General features: G+C 32.8%; 1 protein-coding gene across 21 annotated transcripts; it reads right to left on the bottom strand.

Annotated features, from left to right (window-relative positions):
* Window positions 1-366: 366 nt before the first annotated feature.
* On the bottom strand, window positions 367-24,998 carry LOC146929370 (uncharacterized). Of its 21 annotated transcripts, none has more exons than XR_015006019.1 (21): window positions 24,621-24,998; window positions 23,251-23,496; window positions 20,279-20,361; window positions 19,627-19,757; window positions 19,040-19,124; window positions 18,882-18,959; window positions 18,163-18,249; window positions 13,604-14,752; window positions 10,328-10,404; window positions 10,122-10,211; window positions 9,925-10,041; window positions 9,217-9,295; window positions 7,530-7,606; window positions 7,324-7,413; window positions 7,127-7,243; window positions 6,419-6,497; window positions 1,702-1,778; window positions 1,496-1,585; window positions 1,268-1,415; window positions 591-669; window positions 367-472 (listed from the first exon to the last, which is right to left on the bottom strand). XR_015006019.1 is itself a non-coding variant. In XM_085701341.1 (20 exons), the coding sequence occupies exons 3-7, from the start codon at window positions 19,627-19,629 to the stop codon at window positions 14,696-14,698; spliced, it is 306 nt and encodes a 101-aa protein (XP_085557467.1). In that variant the 5' UTR covers window positions 19,630-19,757; window positions 20,279-20,361; window positions 20,527-20,999; the 3' UTR covers window positions 367-472; window positions 591-669; window positions 1,299-1,415; window positions 1,496-1,585; window positions 1,702-1,778; window positions 6,419-6,497; window positions 7,127-7,243; window positions 7,324-7,413; window positions 7,530-7,606; window positions 9,217-9,295; window positions 9,925-10,041; window positions 10,118-10,211; window positions 10,328-10,404; window positions 13,604-14,695. The 21 variants fall into 21 exon arrangements, 8 of the variants coding, with proteins under 8 accessions (XP_085557467.1, XP_085557469.1, XP_085557472.1 ...); XR_015006027.1 differs by adding an exon at window positions 23,904-23,960 and having other exon boundaries at window positions 451-669; window positions 1,299-1,415; window positions 9,894-10,041; window positions 10,118-10,211; XR_015006022.1 differs by adding an exon at window positions 23,904-23,960 and having other exon boundaries at window positions 451-669; window positions 1,299-1,415; window positions 10,118-10,211.
* Window positions 24,999-26,659: the final 1,661 nt, after the last annotated feature.

Here is a 26,659-nt window from a genome sequence, read left to right as displayed (position 1 = left end):
ACAAAACCAAATAGGTTTACATATCATGTTTGCATCAAGGGACATCAACGGACAAGTTTTCCCATTTATCAAACTTCGCGACATGGGTCAATCCAATACTTTCATTTTACCGAATAAGAAATCAGATAGGCACAAATATCATGCTTCGCATCAAAGGACATCGAAGGACAAGTTCAACTTTCAAATTTATCAAGCTTGTAACCATATATGCCAAAATCTCATTTTCGCAACAAAGGTCATTTGAATACTTCAATACTTTTATTTAACCGAATACAAAACTAAATAGGTTCACATCATGTTTTAAATCAAGGGACACGTTCAACCTTTCCATTTATAAAACTTGTAACCATATAGGCTAAAATTGCATTTTCGCGACAATGGTCATCCTAATACTTTATAATTACCGAATTTAAAACCAAATAGGTTCAAATATTATGTTATGCATCAAGGGACATCGACGGACCAGTTCAAACTTCCAATTTATCAAACATGTAACCCGAGATAAGCTAAAATCTCATTTTCTCGGCAAATAGAAGACATAACTTAATAAAATAAAAAGAAATTTAATTTACAAGAGTTACACAACTAACCTTGATAAGACTGCATATTGAATGATTGATCCGTCAATAAAGAAGCTTTGTATTTCTTCCCATTTGATGCATTGTCTTCCTACATTGTTGGATTCAGATGATAAATAGGAAAGCAAAGAAAATACTTTGTTGCAGAGGCATCCTTCCCATTTTTTACACAACCTTACTACATTAGTAATTATTAACTACAGATGATGTTCAAATTTCAAAAAAGGCAAAATTAATGTATGTATTAAATAGTAACAAGAGAGTCACTAAAATTCAAGGACTACAAGTTACATTAGACATATTTCCTTAGTTGAAAGAAAAACACATTATGTTCACATAGAGGACAAAATGATGTATACCTGGAAAGATGATTATTCAACACCATTAAAAAATATCATTCATAAATCTAACATACTTATATTAGCAGGACATGGTCTTCCTACTTATTCAAAATTTTAAACGTATTCAGGACATATGAAATTGCTCAAAGTTGGGGAGTTATTGTAATGAAATAATGATATCCCAAAGTAGATAAATAACATGACTGAAACTCTAGTAAATTCAAAGTACTTTTAAATTTGGGATTCAGTTAGATCATATATTTCAAAAATAATTGCAAAAAAGTCACTCTACATATAGCAAAAACAAAAATCTTGAGATCGGTAAGTTGAGCACAACTTGCATCAAACCTTAATCAATGGCAGAAAATTAAAATTGAACCTTGAATTTGCTTTTGTATGATGATTGCACTCGGCAAAAAAATCCAGCTCTTGCTTCCTCTTATGTAACTATAACCGTGAGTGTAACTAAATAGGAATGTGCACATTTATTCTCAACCTGTGACATGAAAGCAGCAAAGCATAAATTAACATATTTATGACCGTAAAGAGATCAATAAATTGGAAAAAAGTACCTACCCTTTTAGATACAAGGTGTCCCAATGAAAGTTGGCGAATTGTAACTGAACCATTGAGTGTCTCTTCCAAAACAGTCGCAGATAAAGTTTTCTTAATCGGTACACCATGTTTGTTGTCGTATGTGAAGAAAAAGATCAGAAATTCTATACTACGCAGTCAAAAAGAAAATAGGGTAAAGATGCAAATGGGAAGAGAAGCATTCTTACCTAAAAACTTCAGCAATCATTGTAGCATCCAAACTTGAAAGATCCAACTCTAACTCTTGGCTATCAAATACAACAGCCTACAGGCAAGCGTGAAATATTTAACCACTATCGATCCATTTTCCAAATAAGGGTCATTAAGGCGCACATTCTTATACTTTCAATTTACCGAATTTAAAACCAACTAGTCTTAAATATCAAGTTTCGTATCAATTGACAAGCTCAACCTTCGTTCTCAAACTTCTAAACGAGGGTCATAAAGGCACATTGTCATACTTCCAATTTACCGAATTTAGAATTAACTATGCTTAAAAATCATGTCTCACATCAAGTGACATCGGGGGACAAGTTCAACTTTCCCATTTATCAAATTTCTAACTATCAACACTAAAATCCAATTTTCGCGTCAAGGGTCATAAAAAAACATAATAGAAGACAAAACTCATACTTCCAATTAATAGTTTAAAACGTCTATGCTCAAATATCACATTTTCGCGACAACTGTGATCGGAACAAAATATTAACTTTCCTATTTATCAATTTTATAATAAACTAGGTTCAAATCATTTTTGGGTTAAGGATCATTGAGCCACAATCTCTTGACTCCAGTTTACCGAAATCCAAACAAACTTGGCTTAAAAATCATGTTTCGCATCAAGGGATATCGAGGTACAAGTTCATCCTTCTCATTTATCATTTTTGTAACCATAAATGCTAAAATTTCATTTTCGGGACAAGAGTCATCAAGACACAATATGATAGTAGAGAAAACGCATGTGTTCAATTTACCAAATTTAAAACAAAATAGGTTCAAATATCATGTTTCACATAAAGGGACCTGAGGGACAAGTTCAAACTTCCCATTTATCAAACTTGCAACCACATAGGCTAAAATTTCAGTTTAGCGACAAGAGTCATTTCAATACTTTCATTTCACTGAATTTCAAACCAAATAGGTTCACATATCATGTTTCGCATCAAGGGATATCGAGGGACATGTTCAACCTTCATATTTAACAAACATGTAACAATATAAGCGAAAATCTCGTTTTCGCGATAAGGGTCATCTCATTACTTTCTATTTACCAAATTTAAAAGAAATTGGTTCAAATATTATGTTACGCAATAAAGGACATCGAGGGACAAATTCAACATTAATATTTATCAAACTTTTAACCATATAGGCTACAATCTCATTTTTGGGACAATGGTCATTAAAATAATTTCATTTTGCCGAATACAAAACCAAATAGGTTCACATATCATGTTTCGTATCAAGGGAGATCGAGGGACAAGTTCAACCTTTATCAAACTTCTAACCATATAGGCTAAAATCTCATTTTTGCGACAAAGTCATTCCAATACTTTCATTTTTCCGAATATGAAACCAAATAGATTCACAAATCATGTTTCGCATCAAGGGACATCGAGGGACAAGTTCACTGTTTATCAAACTGCTAACCATATAGGCTAAAATCTCATTTTCGCGACAGTCATTCCAATACTTTCATTTTTCCGAATATAAAACCAAATAGGTTCACATATCATGTTTCGCATCTTGGGACATCGAGGGACAAGTTCACTGTTTATCAAACTTCTAACCATATAGGCTAAAATCTCATTTTCGCGACAGTCATTCCAATACTTTCATTTTTCCGAATATAAAACCAAATAGGTTCACATATCATGTTTCGCATCAAGGGACATTGAGGGACAAGTTCACTGTTTACCAAACTTCTAACCATATAGGCTAAAATCTCATTTTCGCGACAGTCATTCCAATACTTTCATTTTTCCGAATATAAAACCAAATAGGTTCACATATCATGTTTCGCATCAAGGGACATCGAGGGACAAGTTCACTGTTTATCAAACTTCTAACCACATAGGCTAACTTTTCATTTTCGCGACAAGGGTCATTTCAATACTTTCATTTTACCTAATTTCAAACCTTTATCAAACTTCTAACCATATAAGCTAAAATCTCATTTTCGCGACAAAGTCATTCCAATACTTTCATTTTTCCGAATATAAAACCAAATAGGTTCACATATCATGTTTCACATCAAGTGACATCGAGGGACAAGTTCACTGTTTATCAAACTTCTAACCACATAGGCTAACATTTCATTTTCGCAACAAGGGTCATTTCAATATTTCATTTTACCGAATTTCAAACCAAATAGGTTCACATATCATGTTTCGCATCAAGGGACATCGAGGGACATGTTCAACCTTCATATTTAACAAACATGTAACAATATAAGCTAAAATCTCGTATTCGCGATAAGGGTCATCTCATTACTTTCTATTAACCAAATTTAAAACAAAATTGGTTCAAATATTATGTTACGCAATAAAGGACATCGATGGACAAATTCAACATTAATATTTATCAAACTTTTGACCATATAGGCTAAAATCTCATTTTTGGGACAATAATCATTCAAATAATTTCATTTTGCCGAATACAAAACCAAATAGGTTCACATATCATGTTTCGTATAAAGGGAGATCGAGGGACAAGTTCAACCTTTATCAAACTTCTAACCATATAGGCTAAAATCTCATTTTCGCGACAAAGTCATTCCAATATTTTCATTTTTTCAAATATAAAACCAAATAGGTTCACATATCATGTTTCGCATCAAGGGACATCGAGGGACATGTTCAACCTTCATATTTAACAAACATGTAACAATATAAGCTAAAATCTCGTTTTCGCGATAAGGGTCATCTCATTACTTTCTATTTACCAAATTTAAAACGAAATTGGTTCAAATATTATGTTACGCAATAAAGGACATCGAGAGACAAATTCAACATTAATATTTATCAAACTTTTAACCATATAGACTAAAATCTCATTTTTGGGACAATGGACATTCAAATAATTTCATTTTGCCGAATACAAAACCAAATAGGTTTGCATATCATGTTTCGTATCAAGCGAGATCGAGGGACAAGTTCAACCTTTATCAAACTTCTAACCATATAGGCTAAAATCTCATTTTCGCGACAAAGTCATGCCAATACTTTCATTTTTCCGAATATAAAACCAAATAGGTTCACAATACATGTTTCGCATCAAGGGGCATCGAGGGACAAGTTCACTTTTATCAAACTTCTAACCACATAGGCTAACATTTCATTTTCGCGACAAGTGTCATTTCAATACTTTCATTTTACCGAATTTCAAACAAAATAGGTTCACATATCATATTTCGCATCAAAGGACATCGAGGGACATGTTTAACCTTCATATTTAACAAACATGTAATAATATAAGCTATTCTCGTTTTCGCGATAAGGGTCATCTCATTACTTTATATTTACCAAATTTAAAACGAAATTGGTTCAAATATTATGTTACGCAATAAAAGACATCGAGCGACAAATTCAACATTAATATTTATGAAACTTTAAAATAACCTTTATCAAACTTCTAACCGGCTAAAATCTCATTTTTGCGACAAAGTCATTCCAATACTTTCATTTTTCCGAATATAAAACCAAATAGGTTCACAATACATGTTTCGCATCAAGGGACATTGAGGGACAAGTTCACTGTTTATCAAACTTCTAACCACATAGGCTAACATTTCATTTTCGCGACAAGGGTCATTTCAATACTTTCATTTTACCGAATTTTAAACCAAATAGGTTCATATATCATGTTTCGCATCAAGGGACATCGAGGGACATGTTAAACCTTCATATTTATCAAACTTGTAACCATGTCAGCTAAAACCTCATTTTCGCAACAAGGGTCATCTCATTACTTTCTATTTACCAAAGTTAAAACCAAATAGGTTTACATATCATGTCTCGCATCAAGAAACAAGTTCAAACTACCCATTTATCAATCTTGTAGGCATATAGACCAAAATCTAATTTTCGCGACAAAGTCATTCCAATACTTTCATTATACCGAATACAAAACCAAATACTTTCGCGACAAAGTCATTCCAATACTTCCATTTTACCGAATACAAAACCAAATAGCTTCACATATCATGTTTCGCATCAAGGAACAAGTTCAGATATCCCATTTATCAAACTTGTAGGCATATAGACCAAAATCTCATTTTCGCGACAAGGGTCATTCCAATACTTTCATTTTACCGAATACAAAACCAAATAGGTTTACATATCATGTTTGCATCAAGGGACATCAACGGACAAGTTTTCCCATTTATCAAACTTCGCGACATGGGTCAATCCAATACTTTCATTTTACCGAATAAGAAATCAGATAGGCACAAATATCATGCTTCGCATCAAAGGACATCGAAGGACAAGTTCAACTTTCAAATTTATCAAGCTTGTAACCATATATGCCAAAATCTCATTTTCGCAACAAAGGTCATTTGAATACTTCAATACTTTTATTTAACCGAATACAAAACTAAATAGGTTCACATCATGTTTTAAATCAAGGGACACGTTCAACCTTTCCATTTATAAAACTTGTAACCATATAAGCTAAAATTGCATTTTCGCGACAATGGTCATCCTAATACTTTATAATTACCGAATTTAAAACCAAATAGGTTCAAATATTATGTTATGCATCAAGGGACATCGACGGACCAGTTCAAACTTCCAATTTATCAAACATGTAACCCGAGATAAGCTAAAATCTCATTTTCTCGGCAAATAGAAGACATAACTCAATAAAATAAAAAGAAATTTAATTTACAAGAGTTACACAACTAACCTTGATAAGACTGCATATTGAATGATTGATCCGTCAATAAAGAAGCTTTGTATTTCTTCCCATTTGATGCATTGTCTTCCTACATTGTTGGATTCAGATGATAAATAGGAAAGCAAAGAAAATACTTTGTTGCAGAGGCATCCTTCCCATTTTTTACACAACCTTACTACATTAGTAATTATTAACTACAGATGATGTTCAAATTTCAAAAAAGGCAAAATTAATGTATGTATTAAATAGTAACAAGAGAGTCACTAAAATTCAAGGACTACAAGTTACATTAGACATATTTCCTTAGTTGAAAGAAAAACACATTATGTTCACATAGAGGACAAAATGATGTATACCTGGAAAGATGATTATTCAACACCATTAAAAAATATCATTCATAAATCTAACATACTTATATTAGCAGGACATGGTCTTCCTACTTATTCAAAATTTTAAACGTATTCAGGACATATGAAATTGCTCAAAGTTGGGGAGTTATTGTAATGAAATAATGATATCCCAAAGTAGATAAATAACATGACTGAAACTCTAGTAAATTCAAAGTACTTTTAAATTTGGGATTCAGTTAGATCATATATTTCAAAAATAATTGCAAAAAAGTCACTCTACATATAGCAAAAACAAAAATCTTGAGATCGGTAAGTTGAGCACAACTTGCATCAAACCTTAATCAATGGCAGAAAATTAAAATTGAACCTTGAATTTGCTTTTGTATGATGATTGCACTCGGCAAAAAAATCCAGCTCTTGCTTCCTCTTATGTAACTATAACCGTGAGTGTAACTAAATAGGAATGTGCACATTTATTCTCAACCTGTGACATGAAAGCAGCAAAGCATAAATTAACATATTTATGACCGTAAAGAGATCAATAAATTGGAAAAAAGTACCTACCCTTTTAGATACAAGGTGTCCCAATGAAAGTTGGCGAATTGTAACTGAACCATTGAGTGTCTCTTCCAAAACAGTCGCAGATAAAGTTTTCTTAATCGGTACACCATGTTTGTTGTCGTATGTGAAGAAAAAGATCAGAAATTCTATACTACGCAGTCAAAAAGAAAAAAGGGTAAAGATGCAAATGGGAAGAGAAGCATTCTTACCTAAAAACTTCAGCAATCATTGTAGCATCCAAACTTGAAAGATCCAACTCTAACTCTTGGCTATCAAATACAACAGCCTACAGGCAAGCGTGAAATATTTAACCACTATCGATCCATTTTCCAAATAAGGGTCATTAAGGCGCACATTCTTATACTTTCAATTTACCGAATTTAAAACCAACTAGTCTTAAATATCAAGTTTCGTATCAATTGACAAGCTCAACCTTCGTTCTCAAACTTCTAAACGAGGGTCATAAAGGCACATTGTCATACTTCCAATTTACCGAATTTAGAATTAACTATGCTTAAAAATCATGTCTCACATCAAGTGACATCGGGGGACAAGTTCAACTTTCCCATTTATCAAATTTCTAACTATCAACACTAAAATCCAATTTTCGCGTCAAGGGTCATAAAAAAACATAATAGAAGACAAAACTCATACTTCCAATTAATAGTTTAAAACGTCTATGCTCAAATATCACATTTTCGCGACAACTGTGATCGGAACAAAATATTAACTTTCCTATTTATCAATTTTATAATAAACTAGGTTCAAATCATTTTTGGGTTGAGGATCATTGAGCCACAATCTCTTGACTCCAGTTTACCGAAATCCAAACAAACTTGGCTTAAAAATCATGTTTCGCATCAAGGGATATCGAGGGACATGTTAAACCTTCATATTTATCAAACTTGTAACCATGTCAGCTAAAACCTCATTTTCGCAACAAGGGTCATCTCATTACTTTCTATTTACCAAAGTTAAAACCAAATAGGTTTACATATCATGTCTCGCATCAAGAAACAAGTTCAAACTACCCATTTATCAATCTTGTAGGCATATAGACCAAAATCTAATTTTCGCGACAAAGTCATTCCAATACTTTCATTATACCGAATACAAAACCAAATACTTTCGCGACAAAGTCATTCCAATACTTCCATTTTACCGAATACAAAACCAAATAGCTTCACATATCATGTTTCGCATCAAGGAACAAGTTCAGATATCCCATTTATCAAACTTGTAGGCATATAGACCAAAATCTCATTTTCGCGACAAGGGTCATTCCAATACTTTCATTTTACCGAATACAAAACCAAATAGGTTTACATATCATGTTTGCATCAAGGGACATCAACGGACAAGTTTTCCCATTTATCAAACTTCGCGACATGGGTCAATCCAATACTTTCATTTTACCGAATAAGAAATCAGATAGGCACAAATATCATGCTTCGCATCAAAGGACATCGAAGGACAAGTTCAACTTTCAAATTTATCAAGCTTGTAACCATATATGCCAAAATCTCATTTTCGCAACAAAGGTCATTTGAATACTTCAATACTTTTATTTAACCGAATACAAAACTAAATAGGTTCACATCATGTTTTAAATCAAGGGACACGTTCAACCTTTCCATTTATAAAACTTGTAACCATATAAGCTAAAATTGCATTTTCGCGACAATGGTCATCCTAATACTTTATAATTACCGAATTTAAAACCAAATAGGTTCAAATATTATGTTATGCATCAAGGGACATCGACGGACCAGTTCAAACTTCCAATTTATCAAACATGTAACCCGAGATAAGCTAAAATCTCATTTTCTCGGCAAATAGAAGACATAACTCAATAAAATAAAAAGAAATTTAATTTACAAGAGTTACACAACTAACCTTGATAAGACTGCATATTGAATGATTGATCCGTCAATAAAGAAGCTTTGTATTTCTTCCCATTTGATGCATTGTCTTCCTACATTGTTGGATTCAGATGATAAATAGGAAAGCAAAGAAAATACTTTGTTGCAGAGGCATCCTTCCCATTTTTTACACAACCTTACTACATTAGTAATTATTAACTACAGATGATGTTCAAATTTCAAAAAAGGCAAAATTAATGTATGTATTAAATAGTAACAAGAGAGTCACTAAAATTCAAGGACTACAAGTTACATTAGACATATTTCCTTAGTTGAAAGAAAAACACATTATGTTCACATAGAGGACAAAATGATGTATACCTGGAAAGATGATTATTCAACACCATTAAAAAATATCATTCATAAATCTAACATACTTATATTAGCAGGACATGGTCTTCCTACTTATTCAAAATTTTAAACGTATTCAGGACATATGAAATTGCTCAAAGTTGGGGAGTTATTGTAATGAAATAATGATATCCCAAAGTAGATAAATAACATGACTGAAACTCTAGTAAATTCAAAGTACTTTTAAATTTGGGATTCAGTTAGATCATATATTTCAAAAATAATTGCAAAAAAGTCACTCTACATATAGCAAAAACAAAAATCTTGAGATCGGTAAGTTGAGCACAACTTGCATCAAACCTTAATCAATGGCAGAAAATTAAAATTGAACCTTGAATTTGCTTTTGTATGATGATTGCACTCGGCAAAAAAATCCAGCTCTTGCTTCCTCTTATGTAACTATAACCGTGAGTGTAACTAAATAGGAATGTGCACATTTATTCTCAACCTGTGACATGAAAGCAGCAAAGCATAAATTAACATATTTATGACCGTAAAGAGATCAATAAATTGGAAAAAAGTACCTACCCTTTTAGATACAAGGTGTCCCAATGAAAGTTGGCGAATTGTAACTGAACCATTGAGTGTCTCTTCCAAAACAGTCGCAGATAAAGTTTTCTTAATCGGTACACCATGTTTGTTGTCGTATGTGAAGAAAAAGATCAGAAATTCTATACTACGCAGTCAAAAAGAAAAAAGGGTAAAGATGCAAATGGGAAGAGAAGCATTCTTACCTAAAAACTTCAGCAATCATTGTAGCATCCAAACTTGAAAGATCCAACTCTAACTCTTGGCTATCAAATACAACAGCCTACAGGCAAGCGTGAAATATTTAACCACTATCGATCCATTTTCCAAATAAGGGTCATTAAGGCGCACATTCTTATACTTTCAATTTACCGAATTTAAAACCAACTAGTCTTAAATATCAAGTTTCGTATCAATTGACAAGCTCAACCTTCGTTCTCAAACTTCTAAACGAGGGTCATAAAGGCACATTGTCATACTTCCAATTTACCGAATTTAGAATTAACTATGCTTAAAAATCATGTCTCACATCAAGTGACATCGGGGGACAAGTTCAACTTTCCCATTTATCAAATTTCTAACTATCAACACTAAAATCCAATTTTCGCGTCAAGGGTCATAAAAAAACATAATAGAAGACAAAACTCATACTTCCAATTAATAGTTTAAAACGTCTATGCTCAAATATCACATTTTCGCGACAACTGTGATCGGAACAAAATATTAACTTTCCTATTTATCAATTTTATAATAAACTAGGTTCAAATCATTTTTGGGTTGAGGATCATTGAGCCACAATCTCTTGACTCCAGTTTACCGAAATCCAAACAAACTTGGCTTAAAAATCATGTTTCGCATCAAGGGATATCGAGGTACAAGTTCATCCTTCTCATTTATCATTTTTGTAACCATAAATGCTAAAATTTCATTTTCGGGACAAGAGTCATCAAGACACAATATGATAGTAGAGAAAACGCATGTGTTCAATTTACCAAATTTAAAACAAAATAAGTTCAAATATCATGTTTCACATAAAGGGACCTGAGGGACAAGTTCAAACTTCCCATTTATCAAACTTGCAACCACATAGGCTAAAATTTCAGTTTAGCGACAAGAGTCATTTCAATACTTTCATTTTACTGAATTTCAAACCAAATAGGTTCACATATCAAGTTTTGCATCAAGGGACATGTTCAACCTTCATATTTAACAAACATGTAACAATATAAGCTAAAATCTCGTTTTCGCGATAAGGGTCATCTCATTACTTTCTATTTACCAAATTTAAAAGAAATTGGTTCAAATATTATGTTACGCAATAAAGGACATCGAGGGACAAATTCAACATTAATATTTATCAAACTTTTAACCACATAGGCTAAAATCTCATTTTTGGGACAATGGTCATTAAAATAATTTCATTTTGCCGAATACAAAACCAAATAGGTTCACATATCATGTATCGTATCAAGGGAGATCGAGGGACAAGTTCAACCTTTATCAAACTTCTAACCATATAGGCTAAAATCTCATTTTTGCGACAAAGTCATTCCAATACTTTCATTTTTCCGAATATAAAACCAAATAGATTCACAAATCATGTTTCGCATCAAGGGACATCGAGGGACAAGTTCACTGTTTTTCAAACTTCTAACCATATAGGCTAAAATCTCATTTTCGCGACAGTCACTCCAATACTTTCATTTTTCCGAATATAAAACCAAATAGGTTCACATATCATGTTTCGCATCAAGGGACATCGAGGGACAAGTTCACTGTTTATCAAACTTCTAACCACATAGGCTAACTTTTCATTTTCGCGACAAGGGTCATTTCAATACTTTCATTTTACCTAATTTCAAACCTTTATCAAACTTCTAACCATATAGGCTAAAATCTCATTTTCGCGACAAAGTCATTCCAATACTTTCATTTTTCCGAATATAAAACCAAATAAGTTCACATATCATGTTTCGCATCAAGGGACATCGAGGGACAAGTTCACTGTTTATCAAACTTCTAACCACATAGGCTAAAATTTCATTTTCGCGACAAGGGTAATTTCAATACTTTCATTTTACCGAATTTCAAACCAAATAGGTTCACATATCATTTTTCGCATCAAGGGACATCGAGGGACATGTTCAGCCTTCATATTTAACAAACATGTAACAATATAAGCTAAAATCTCGTTTTCGCGATAAGGGTCATCTCATTACTTTCTATTTACCAAATTTAAAACGAAATTGGTTCAAATATTATGTTACGCAATAAAGGACATCGAGGGACAAATTCAACACTAAAATCTCATTTTTGGGACAATGGTCATTCAAATAATTTCATTTTGCCGAATACAAAACCAAATAGGTTCACATATCATGTTTCGTATCAAGGGAGATCGAGGGACAAGTTCAACCTTTATCAAACTTCTAACCATATAGGCTAAAATCTCAATTTTGCGACAAAGTCATTCCAATACTTTCATTTTTCCGAATATAAAACCAAATAGGTTCACAAATCATGTTTCGCATCAAGGGACATCGAGGGACAAGTTCACTGTTTATCAAACTTCTAACCATATAGGCTAAAATCTCATTTTCGCGACAAAGTCATTCCAATACTTTCATTTTCCCGAATATAAAACCAAATAGGTTCACATATCATGTTTCTCATCAAGGGACAAGTTCAAACTTCCCATTCATCAAACTTATAGGCATATTGACTAAAATCTCATTTTCGCGACAAGGTTCATTCTAATACTTTCATTTTACCGAATACAAAACCAAATAGGGTCACATATCATGTTTCGCATTAAGGGACATCAAGGGACAAGTTCAAATTTCCTAATTATCAAACTTGTAGCCTAGGCCAAAATCTCATTTTCGAGACAAGGGTCATTCCAATACTTTCATTTTACCGAATACAAAATCAAACAGGTTCACATATCATATTTCATGGTATATTAATACAAATGTGTTGTTCACTAAATCAAAAGAAGAGAACAATGGTATTCACACTATGATATTATCTTATAGAGTAGATGCATCGGAAACACAGGAGAACAATATCTAACAATATCAAACAATAGTCACATGCATCTACATCATGTTTTAGATCCATATTACCCTTATATGTCTTCAGAATTCTACTTCAAAACCAATAGAAATTTAAAAGCATGTACATATGGCGAAGAAAATAGATGCATTTGCTACTTTAGTGATGATGAAAACCTGCTAAAACCATAACTTAGCATCCATCTTAACTAATATATAAGATCTTATTTCAGCTTTTTAGAACAAATTAAGATGGGGCTAGTCCAAAAAAGTTTCAGGGTAATGATGCGAAGCAATGTGTATCATTTTAATATTCTTTGGAGTCACATTTCCGGATATAAACAGAAGTGGTTGCAAAGTACAATGATTAAAATAAGCTGCAAGTAGATGAATGCAAAATATTAGATGGAAAGAGTAAGTCGCAAGTACCTATGCAGTGCACAAGCTTTACATTTGTTACAATACACCAACGTCTCTTCAAAGCCTACATCGCCACATGTAAGATAGACAGGTATCTGCAACAAGTAGACATAGTTTTAATTCAGTGATTCATAAAAGGTATATAGCTCAAAAAACACATATTTCAAGAAGAAAAAAAAACAGTATTATTTGAAACTTCCCAGGGAAGTCAGAAAATGAGAAAAATCTGAGGCAACTTAGCTGTCTCTGACTCGGTGACGAGAACATCCATCTCCACTTCCGATTGACAACTTATCTCTGCAGCGTCAGTTTCAGTACTAACCTCTGCAAGAGCATCAATCTCCATTGGAGCTTCCGATACTTGAGGTTCAACTTCAATATGTAGATCATGTTCAGTTAGGAGTTCAAAACTTGACACTGATGCATCTGGCGGTGCGGATGCAAGTGGTTCTGTAACAACTTCAATTGCTACATAATCAGAATTCACAACTTTTGTTTGGTTGTTAGTCATATTAGAACCAGCAGGGTCTGTCATATTAGAGCCTGTTGAAGCATTCACCAATTGTGGCTGATTATTCTTTTCCACAATATTTTAAAACTTGTCGAGACTGTATTTCAAAACTAGATCCTTCAACAGGGATTGATGCCATTTTAGGTGAAGCCACACACCTTGATGGTTGTTTTAATCCAGGTCTTTGGACTAGATTTAATTGAACTTGACTTTGCATTGGCCTCATGTTTTCATGATTTCAAGGGTCTTCTTACCCCATTATCCATCGTCATGTATTTATCTCATGTGGCTCCCCTAATGTCACGCTTGGAACCATCATCCTGTGCACGATTGTTATACATAAGTTTCCTTTTGACCAGTGTTATCCCCAAGTTGCCTTGTAGAACTTTCAGCCAGAACATTCTTCTGCTTGAAACTAGGACACACATTTTCCACCTTGAAACCGCGATCCTTAGCACCAGCATAATCTCCAAATTTCAAATTTAGAACCTACAGCTGGAACTTCCTTGTTGCTGAATCGGGGAGCTTCACGACACACATTTTCCTTGTAGTTCAATGGTTCCCGACTAAAATCATCGAATGGCCTATCATCATTCAACGGCATTATCATTCCAACCACCTCTATAATTGTTTTGAAAATCTCCTTTCTGCAAATAAGCATTCAAATATGAAGTAGTATGTTAGATATAAAACCAATCATGTCTTTCACTTAACAACTTCAGCGTTTGAAACAATTAATTTATGACATAGTGCATGGATAGATATTGCGGCATTATTCAGAAACAACTACCTCTACTCTCTTGCAATAAGGTTCAAACTCTAAACCATTAGAATAATTATATATACCATTCAGAAACCGACTATATCACTCAAAAAACATTAAACTTAATATCATTCAGAAGCATTTTTTAAACAAAATTCATTCAAAACAAGAAGTTACAAATAAAATAGACAAAAAGAGAAAGATTCTTCAAATTCCTCATATGAGAAAAATTCCACAGGTTGGTCCCCAAAATAACAATAAAATTAGTAACTTTCACTGGTTAAAAACGAGTAAACCACCAAATTAGTCGTTGAAATTATGAATATTTCAAAACGGTCCCTACCTCTAAAACAATGAAGTTGGTCCCTATATTTAACCTTTAATATCAATCAGGTCCCTATGAATATTTCAAAAAGGTCACTGACTCTATTAAATTGTCAAGTTTGTAACTATATTTAACCATTTACTATCAACTGACCACATTTTGTCAAAATGATTAGCATTTTTATGACAGCACCCAAATATATAGGGCGCTTTCAATTAGGTCTGTAAGATTATGAATAAACGAACGAAGGATAGATCTTCAAGGGACCATGCATCTCTATGTCGATATTAAAGGTGTGGCTCATGTCTGACACATCTCAGTGTTCAACACCGACATGACACCAACAGATATATTCAATCACTTAAATTATTAACTGTTTGTTTCCATATTAGTGTCATGTCCGGTGTTTGTACTTCATGGGTCTTGACCTGTTCGCTGCATTATACATAACTGATTATATGGTATAAGCAGCAAATAAGCTAATTATGGAAACAAGGCCTGAGTCTCTCTGAGAGAATTACTTATTAGAAAACTTTAGACATGACACTCAACTACCAACAAAGTGTGTATTTTCTGTCACGGAAAAAAGTAACAACACTGATTTAACTTTTAGTAAAGCATAGACGTTTAATTGTTGTTAGCAAAAAGTGATCAAATCTAACATCTAAATCACATATTAGCCAGAAGTGATTAAAAGCTTTTGTATTAAGCTGCAAAATTTAGACTACATAACAAAAATAACACCAGTTCAAATTCAATACAGACCAAAGCAATTTTACAAAATCAAGTTTATTCTGAAACACATTTGCCAAACACTCACCCAAACATACACAAAGCAGGCCAACTCATTAATCTCTATTTTCTTTCTGTTCAATTTACACGCACCATTTTCCCATTTACCCTGCACAAATCAAGCATTGATTGACAGCCATGCAACTTCACTAACTACACCATGGATATTGAAATATAGATAGGGAGAGAACCTCGATGAAAGGAAGATCAGACACAACACACATTTCTCCTTGGCATTATAAGGATATTTAGGTTGATCTAGTTAAACTTTATATTGAATTACTTAATCTTCTGAACCCTACAAATCTTCCCAATATTGGAGGAGAGTCTCACTTAAGTGAGAATGAAGTTAACTCCCCTCCAATCCCTTCATCTTCCTATCCTTCCAAAACAATAAACCAAAGAACAAAATTTAAAATAATTCCTTTCATCCACTCTCTCCCCCATCCTATCCCCCACATATCCCCAAAACAAATACTATGTAACGATCCATATTTGCTCATTGTGGATGATAACCTCGCATTTTACATAACTCATTACCAAATTATTCTTTATTCAGTCCCTACTTTCAATGACTGTCCCGTCTAAGTAAATGAAAAGCGTCTAAGTAAATGAAAAGCGAACTTTGATATTAAATGAAAGGAAAATGAGTCCAAGAGGCAATTGATTTATTTCAGGCTGGTATGTACTGTACGTGTTTGTACACAACTTCAGACCTATATCAATTTAGATTTGTGTCTCTGTATTAGAAAGCCATGGATATTAAGAGTTCAAGGAAATTTGAAAATAAAACCAACACTTTTTCTGATAATGTAACATTCCCATTGCAAAGCTGCGTTTAAATTCTATTATCAATAGGGTCAATGGTTCTCTATGCTTTTAGAAAGTGTTTGTAATCTTTATCTTACGCCAGGAAAAAAAAAGTGAATAAGAAACAGAACTACAATATATTACAGCTACAACAACATCACAACACTGGTGCTTTCATATATGGATTGAGATCAAACATCGCAACAACTACAACTCATACATAAGTATACATGAACTCAAACTCAAGAAATTATCATGCAAAACTGGGGGTTTTTTTTCACTGAATCATAACTATAGCTGAAAACAACAATTGCTATTCACTTTTTAACATATCATTTTATGGACTGGGGGTTTTTTTTCACTGAATCATAACTATAGCTGAAAACAACAATTGCTATTCACTTTTTAACATATCATTTTATGGTATAGACTAAATGTCTATCATCCTCTTCATTTTCGCAGTTGGAAACCCTCATTAAGAAAGCAAATGATATATTTTTTCTAAATTGAGAAGTTTAATTTATAACATCTTAATGAAGAGGCGAGTGTAGGCTTTCCTAACTTTTTCAATTCATAAGAAATTTATTAGTTTTAAATTTAAATTGATTCATAAGTTTTAAATTTAAGTTGCAATTCATATGCTGTAAGCATTCCTTTTAAGAGGCTAAACTACCAAATTAGTCTATGAGTATGATTGGGTTATGCAACATTGCAATATAAGAAAATAATAGAATTTCTGAAAACAAATAATAGAAGGAAATAATTTTCAAAGCTTAAAAAAGAAAATAATAGAACCTTTGCTTGAAAAATTCCCAACAGAAATTAGAGACAAATAATATTACCAGTCTCCAAGTTTGGAGTTTCTAACACAAAATCAAAGTAAAGCGATAAGTACTCCTTTATATTGGAGTAGCAATTTCAAAGAAGAGAACATTTAATAGATATTAGCAAACTGATCTAATTAATCATCATTAATTATTTTCAAAATGTAAAGGCGTTCGTTAATTTTAGAGTCAACAAAGAGAAATTTGTTTTTTTTTTTATCTAATTTGTTTAATTGATATTGGTAGTAAATTTAGGATGCTAACAAGCAAGAATATGATTCATAGCCTTGCTTTGTTTGAATATGAAAAAATGATTAGCAATCAAATCTATGATTCAAGATGATTATTTGCATCTCAAAACTATAAAAAGGTTAGCATTTTTAAATTACCTATACTCAAAAGTTTAGATCCAGTCTAAAGATAGTGCACAAAAGAAACTATTTATGAAAGCAAAGAATCAAACTTTAGAGAGAGAGAGAGAGAGAGAGAGAGAGAGAGAGAGCTTAAAAATTAAATCACCGGTATAGAAATTCTTGCCCTTACCCCAAGTAGTTTAGAACCAAGAACCAAAAACATCATTGTTGGTGAAACTGTTGAAGCAAACACTCTTCTTTGTTCCTTCCATTGTTTCTGAAAATGCACAATTCACTGTTTTAAAACTCTGGATTACTCTTGTATCCAATTATCAAAAAAATTAAGTGTCCTTATTTTATTTTATTGAAGGTAGTACTTTGTTGCTTATTAGATATACCATTGAATACTTATTGAAGGTAGTTCTTATTTTTTTAATGAATAGCCAATAATGGAAAAATCTTTCCAACTATTTTAGAGAGGAAAAAAACATGAACTTGTGTTTATGTTTATTCTCTCTTATTTTAAATACTACAAGAAAAAATTGAAATACATGTTTAGGACCTTCATTCAGACCAAAATTAGAGTATCACCTTACCATTATTTCGATTAGAATTATTCAAATCAAAACAAATTCAAGTTTACTTGCAATGATTAGATTTTACATACAAATCATGAGCTAAGATGAAAAACACTTCCGTTTTCATCTTAATGGAATACGATTAGAGTACGAGAAAAAGTTGAATATTTCAATTTTAATGCAATGTGTCCAACGTGTTATATAGTTCAACAAAATTGATAGAGTTGGAAGCCTCTTTGTCGCATTATCTTATGCATTGAAAACAGTGCAATAGTAGTCAGTAGAAGTGGACAAAGGGTAAACATATGGTATGTTGGATAAGTATGATTACCTTGATTTTGTAAGTGGTAATCTCCAAAATAAGTAAATTCTGGAGGTGATTTTTCTTTCTGTCTTCGTGCTGTTTGTCCTGGAAAGTAAAACCAATTAAAGTGAGAAAACAAGACAAAAACAACCAAATTTTATTCTCTATTTTGCAATATTCCTTACGAAGGTTTGTTATCTGATTCAAGCTGCAGAGTGGAAGATGCTAATTAGCTACTAAGGTTGTGCCTATTACACCCTTTTGAGATTCCTGCACACAATAATTCAGTTTATTAAAAGTGAATTTTAAGTTATAGGTTGCAATTGACCATGTGAGTAAATAAATTACTATAAACAGATAACCTTTGATTTTATAATCCAATATCAATAACTCTTGGCATAAATATTTGGTCTTTCTTAAGTTTATTCTAAAGGTTAGTGAAGAATGGACAATATTCTTTATGAATACAAAAAAAAAAAAAAAAGATGAAGAAATGAAGTAAGAAGGCAAATCTGATGCAAATGTTGCACAACACAAGAAACCTACACGAATCTATTGGATGCTGAAAATGTAAGTTGTATATCAGAAATTGTTCATAAATTATAAATATCATGTAAAGATGAATTTTTTTTCATTGAATCATACAATTTAAACTTTAACTCAAACCCAAGATATTAGCATGCAAAGTTGGTTTTTCTTTATTTCATTCCAATAATCACTAAATCACCAAATCATAATTAAGTAAACCATATTCCAGAAGTCCATAAATTACCATTCGAATCAGTTAGAAATAGAGCATCTACTCTGCGAACAGCCATTCAACAACAAGTTTCATAGACCATTGTAGTTTCAGGCACTGTTGATGCCTTTGAAAGTCATAAGGATGTCACAGTCATCTCTCACCTAAAAATGTTCATAATACATTATGTTAGTGTGGTGTCATAGATTGTTATTGCTTCCTCAACATATTCAATAATAGACTCTCAAAATTAAATTTCTTCTACTATACTACGAGAAATCTTTTCATTTTTTTTTATACCATATCAGGCTTTATTTTTTTTCATTTTTTTTATTAGAAGAAATATAAAACATAAAAACAAATACAAACATTTAAAAAACTCTTCCGCGAAAAAAGATACAGAAAGATAAAAAAAGATCAAAAAAAATTCTTCATAAAGAAACATACAATGAGATCCAAAACAAATTCTTCAAGATATACATATCATAAACAAATATTGGAGAGTTTCAATGAATAGATTTTGAAGAAAAAAACAAGACAAATGTTCCATTAAGCTGAGATCCAAAATCTATTATTTGATATTTTGTTGTTGTTGTTGTTGCATGTGTGGGACCCTTGTGGATGTGAATAAGTTGCACAGTTTGATACAAAGATTGTGTTAGAAGTACGTCAAAAGTGAGCTTACATGATGAAGGTTGTAGATCTGCCGCTAAACTCCATGGTTGAGCTTGAAAGTGACCGAAAGCGAAGCTTTTTGCGGAGGCGAATCTGAAAGAAAATAGAGGAAGAGAGAATAGGCTGTAAAAAAACAATGGATCTAAAGAATGGTAAAATGAAGAACAATAGCAGAATAGATCACCTTAATTAAAACAAAAATGAAAAATATATCTATAAAAATACATGAATTTAAAAATTACAAAAAAATGAACATACCAAAAATTAGTCTACATCGTTCATTTCCCAGTTTTATAACGTTATTCTGTCACGGTGGAAGTGTCATTTCCGGTACGGCGATGGTGATTTCCGGAACGGTGGTCACCGGAAAAAATTCCGATTGTGATTTTTCTCTGAGGGTTTTATAGAGGAGATGAAGGGGAGTCTTTTTCAGGTGATGATTTTTCAAAATGAGATCTACGATGGCCGAGATCCAAGGGAGAAGATGATGGTTGTGATATTTAAAAATCTCTCTAAACTAAAAAATAACGTGATATAAAAGCAGATGGAAAGGAGAGGATGACGACGGTGATGATGGCACAACCAAAGGCGGTCGGAAACATATGAGGTAGCCGTGAACAGTGTACGGCGGCTAGGGTTTGTTACAGGGGGAGAGTGCTTCTCAAAGCTTCTTTGTGAAGAGAGAGAAAAAAAATTAGAAATGAGAAAAAATTGAGTTCATAAAATTAAACGAGAAAAAATGGCAGTTTTCTATTAAAATTGAATATATTTTGTTGACAAGACCATTTTTTTAAGGAGATAAAATTAGATATGCAACTTTTTTATGAAAGAAAAATTAAATTAAACATACAATTAAATGCTACTATTCATTCATCTTAATACGGTAATCATAAGTAGTATTTTGTCATAAGTAGTATTTCACTCCAAGAGTTAATTTAAATGTACAAAAAACCTCCCAAAAATTAATATACTTTTCTGATAATGATTCTAGTTATATAGACCGGTAATGAGTATAATAAGTGAAAAAGAAAGATTAAATAAAATAGTTGGAATTAATTTAAGATTTTTATGTTGACATACTGCTAGGTGATAGAATGTTTGTGATCTTCTAGCCAAGACTTGGTTGCAGGAGCTACACAAGCGAGAACATAACCATATTTATTGTAATTAAAATGCATACCAAAAATACATGAATAGTAGGCAACACCACCAAAAACACCTACTGCCCTGGCCAGCTAAAACAGCGCCCAGCAGGGGCTATTACAGACAAAAAAAAAAACTGCCTAAAAACACCAAAACTGGGCACAGAACAGCTGCATAACAGCAGCAGCACTCAGCTGCCAGTAACAGCCCCAAAAACACCATAAAACGCCAAAAAAACACTCAATCTTGATAGAATGTGTAAGATATTATCTAGACGGAAAAGCTAATAATTTATCTTTCACAAAAATGACAACACTATCACAATCTTCTAAATCTAACATTATATATATGCTTCGAGATTGTAAGTATGTTCAACATTACTTGAACAAATTCATCACTGAAGACAATTAAGCTAAATTCTTTAACCTCATCTTACATGCTTGGCTTGAATGATAAAATAACATTGGAGTAACTAACACTTATTAGCCTACGTATTTTGGAGTTTTTATATGGGCGTTTTAGAAAGACTATAATAATCTAGTCTTACCAAAAGAGGCTGAGTTTGATAACTTCATTACTTCTAAGGTGGTTAACACATCTTTTCAGATTGACAAATTCATAAAAATAGCATGAAATACATCTCAGCAATGAGAATACATCTCGTAATGAAGCTGAAATACATCTCGTAATGAAATACATCTCATAAACAATAGCATGAAAAATCACTCAAAAACAATAATAATAAACATATTAACAAAAATAATCACTGAAATCAACAAAAAAACCTAAACATTCTTAAAAAAAAAAAAAAAAAGTTATCCAGAACAGATTGGGTGAGCACCGTTTGAGTTTCAGATTGAGTCAGTGAGTTCCATTCCGAGATTCTGATATTGAGTTCTGATTGGGTGAGTTGAGTTCCATTGAGCACCGTTTGAGTGTATTGAGTTCCGATTGGACCGATTGTAGCACCGATTGAACCGATTCAAAGCTAGGTTAGGTTTTGGGAGTGAGAAGAATCTGAATCTTAGAGAGAGTGTGAGAGCTAGGTTAGGTTCTGGTTCATTTTTCTTATTAATTATGCTGTTTGAATAAGATTTCATTAAATGCATGCCTATTTTGTATTGAAGGAGCAATAGATCTCCTTTCATTGAAAGTGCATAGGAATGTGACAAAGTAGTAATCTGCATTCCCTGAAATCTTAACCAAGCATGGTCTTGAATCAAGTGTTGCATTTAAGCTACACCTGGAAGAGCTTCTTTGAACTTATTTTTTGTTATTTTTTCTTTTTTACTATAAATTTAAGCTTATCTTATCACCTAGTCTTTTGGAATTATCAAGTCACCTAGTCACATGCAAGCTACACATATGGACTTCCCTGTCTGGTAAATTGTGTATAATGTTCAATTCCTTAGTCTTTATAAGTAGTTTGCATAAACAATAAAGGTTCCCAATTTGATCCCTTCAAGACTGAAGACAACGGAGAAAGCATGTCAAACTTCTCATTGGTTATTGGACCTATAATGATTCATGTTGAGTGTGAGTTTAAAAAAGCGTGTTAAATTGAGTGTTTCTATCATTACTTTCAAAGTTAAGACATCCTCCTAACCTCTAATATGCAGGTGATATTTTTTTCAGATGTGAGGTAATTCTACAACTGACCCAAGTCCTATGATTCAAATAAATGATAGACAAAGGTTTGTGAAGCTAACACATACCATTAGTCAAAATCAATTCACTCAATCAGTTCTTGTCAATGCAGAACCAAACAAAAAAATTAATGGCTCAAGTTAAAAATGGGCATTTCAGCGGATAATAGAAAATTATCTAAACAAATTTTACCTGCTTTAAAGGAGAGCAGTGGACATGCCTGAACTCTTCTGAAATGCTTCTTTATAACTAATTTTTCTCGTCTGAAGAATTTATGGAAGATGAATTATCAAGCATGTCAACAGTGGTCTCTCCATCCTGATTATCACCATGTAGCACCCTCTTGTCTTGCTCAAGGTGCTTTTGTATCAATTTCTTAATGGCAGCAAGGCCATCAGAGTTCAATTTCACTTCAGCAATATGAGATAACGCATTTACCTAAAAAGCCAATTACAAAAGAAACAAGTTTCATTTTTCTCATAAAATAGTTGTATGCATTCAGAGACACAAAGCAAATAAAAATAAAATTGAAGCACAGACAAAGAATTGACCATGCAAGACAATGCATCAGATCATAGTATACACTGATTACAACTTTCTAATCCAAAGGCAATGATCATATTTCAAGTCTGAAAAAGGCCTTATATAATGATTCAACTAATCATAAAAAGAATGAATTTTTGAGTTACTAGAAACCAAAACACAAGGAGAGTAACATGTTAGAGTAAATTGAATTGAATAATATAATCAAATGAGTGTGTTTACGAAGAACAAAACAACGAGCAAAAGTTTAAGGCATATACATGAAACCATGCATCTGTGTATACGTCGTATAAACTATGCACCTTTCAATGATACTCAATTGAAGCATACTGCATCAGACATATCACAGGTATTCTTCTCTACAGATTTCAGAAGAATAAGCCTATTAATGAAGAAGGTTATGATAAACAAACTATAAAAATAAATTAAGATATTCAAGAATACTAAGCCAAACATTTAGTATAGAGTGTTTTTAGTGATACATTCATTAGTCCAAGCAAACCATTTAAACCTGCAAAAACAAATCACAGCCACCCAAAAGCTTGTGCAAAGGCCAAATAGTGTGTTGAAAATTACACTGAAAGTAAATCAGCACCATTGACATTATGAGAAGACATTCAAGCTCTTTTTTGATAAACAACTTAACTAATTGCTAATAGCATAAATACTTATCATAATGTTTAAGCAACAGGATCAAAGGCTAATTTGACAGCAAAAGGATGTTCAGACTACCACTGATCTAAATTTAACACTTCTTGCAGCAGAAACATATATTTAGCCAACAGTCCAAAAACACAATTACAGATAACCTAAGAAAAACACACCCAACAAAATCAGAATTGATAAAAAGGAACGAAAAAATCATTTGAGATTGAAAATTACCATATGAGATTCAAATTCAGATTCAGAAATTCATAAAATTGAAAATGAAGATTCAAAATCATAGAATGGGTATCAGATTCGAATTCTGAAATTCGTTGTATCAATGAATAAAATCAAAAATAATATCGAAATCTTACTGAAAATCCCGCCGTAGCCGAGTTCTTGCAAACCCTAGGACCTTGCGCGCTGAGATTTCAAGAGAAGATACATTTGACCTTGAATTGTTTGTACGGTGAAATGTTTGAAGCGCTAGACTCGTTCGGATCTGAATCGTTGGTTGAATCTCAATCTCACATTCAGTCGTGAAGTGCTGGACTCGCGCTTGGATTTTGTTGAATCGAGGGTGTGGAGATTTTCTGGAAACAGAAGTGAGAGGGTTTGTGAGATTGGCGATTTGGGGTATCGTAAATGAGTGAAATTTTGGGGTTTTCTCTCTCTTTTTTGTTATTTTAGAGATTTGGGGGTTTTTTGATAATGAGAGGGAAGGAAAATTTTAGATCTGTGCTTGCGCGTGTGCAGACAAAAAAAAGAGAGAGATAAAGCTATATGATAATGTAAAGATTAAACCGTCACTTTAGTCCCTACTTTGCACCTCGTTGTCGCATAGGTCTCTGACTTAGGATTAAATACAAACAAGTCACTGACTCTACACTTCCGTTATCACTTTAGTCCCTGCCGTTAAAAAAACTGTTAAGTGATGATGTGGCACGCTGACAAGGAGTATGACGTGTCACATGGACTAAAGTGAAAGTAAAAAATGGTCACTTTGGTCCCTGAATCGAAAATCAATATCCTCAATTTACTGTTTGATCCCTGACTGTCAGTTAGGTCCCTGATTCGAAAATCAATATCCTCAACTTACTGTTAGGTCCCTGACTGTGTATTGATGACAGTCACTCATACACTATTTCTAGAGTATTTTTGGTTAAGTTTTTAGTCTATTTTTATTAGTTTATTATTTAATTTATAGTTTTTAAATATATTATAATTTTTTATTTATTGAGTCAAGTAGTGTATTTTTATCTATTATTGTTGCTAAGTAGCTACTGATCAAACAAGAGTGAAAGATTGCGTGACATACAACGGAGGGCTGGATTGGAAATAACAAGAACATATTGGATGAAAGAGTGGACCAAGGAAGCATATATCATGCTGACATATATTTTTGAGGTATATACATTGGCATCAAAAGATTAAAACAAGCCACACATAATACATTGAAGGAAACGTGGAAATATAAAGTGGGCTTTGACCCATCTTGTTGGTTGACCCGAGGGTTGGAACTTCAGCTTTGTTATAAAAGGCCAATTCACGTTTTGAGCATTACGTTTTGGCAGAGGAGAAGAGCCATCACGCCGAGAGCTTGTTGGATCACAATTTTGGGGAGAAAGAAAACGGCGGACATGAGCATGGAATTGGAAAACAACATCAGCACCTATTGAAAAGAAATTGCGGAGCAAAGCCGGCAACGACGGAACTCTATCGGTTTATTTTCTTTACTATGTTGTTTATGTATTTAATCATGTCTAGCTAATTTTCTATTGATTAGGTCAAGAGATGATTCTGTAGTAGCTCAATGTAACCTGAAACTCTTACGTTTATGAATGTCAATCTAGTTTATTCAGTATATTTTGTTCTTAATGCTTTTATGATTCTGACCCAATATAATTGTTCTAAGAGAATATATGACTATTGACACTAGCGTGTATCTCGGAAATATTTATGTTGTTCTATCTAACGGACAATCTAGGGATGGAGCGTTGTTAGATAGTGATAATTGAATTAACGGACTCAATAGCCTTTGATGATTATAGGTTCACCTAAGAAATTAGGGAATTATGATTAGATGAGAGGACTTAGGATCAAGGGATTGACCTAAGTTAATTTGTTAATTCGTCGTTGACTTTGTGACATTCGTAGGGTTAAGAAACAGTTACTAATGAGTGATGTATAGATGAATCGAATGACCTAGTCATCTCTCCTTATTATTTCTCGAACCAATTTTTCCTTAACCATTTTATTTTAACTTGCAAATCAAACCAATTGCCTCAGTGCACCCCCCATTTTACAAACATCCTTAATAATAACGTTACTACCAAGTAGAAGTTGAAACAGTCCCTGTGGATACGAATCTTATAAATTTTATTACTTCGGTATAAGTTAGTACACTTGCTAA

This window comes from Medicago sativa, chromosome 4 (assembly GCF_051527215.1).
Source record: "Medicago sativa cultivar Bolivia chromosome 4, Bolivia_mono, whole genome shotgun sequence".
Taxonomy (NCBI): domain Eukaryota; kingdom Viridiplantae; phylum Streptophyta; class Magnoliopsida; order Fabales; family Fabaceae; genus Medicago; species Medicago sativa.
Note: the sequence above shows the minus strand (reverse complement) of the source record. Positions and strands in the feature narration are given on the sequence as shown.

What these genes read in the sequence shown, in the direction of transcription:
- LOC146929370 (XM_085701341.1), bottom strand. An exon ending in TTGGTTCTAAACTACTTGGG is followed by an intron (nt 16,095 to 18,162) that starts GTAAGGGCAAGA and finishes TGATTTGTGCAG; the next exon opens with GGTAAATGGGAAAATGGTGC. An exon ending in CCTGCTTTGTGTATGTTTGG is followed by an intron (nt 14,753 to 16,013) that starts GTGAGTGTTTGG and finishes GCTTATTTGCAG; the next exon opens with AAAGGAGATTTTCAAAACAA.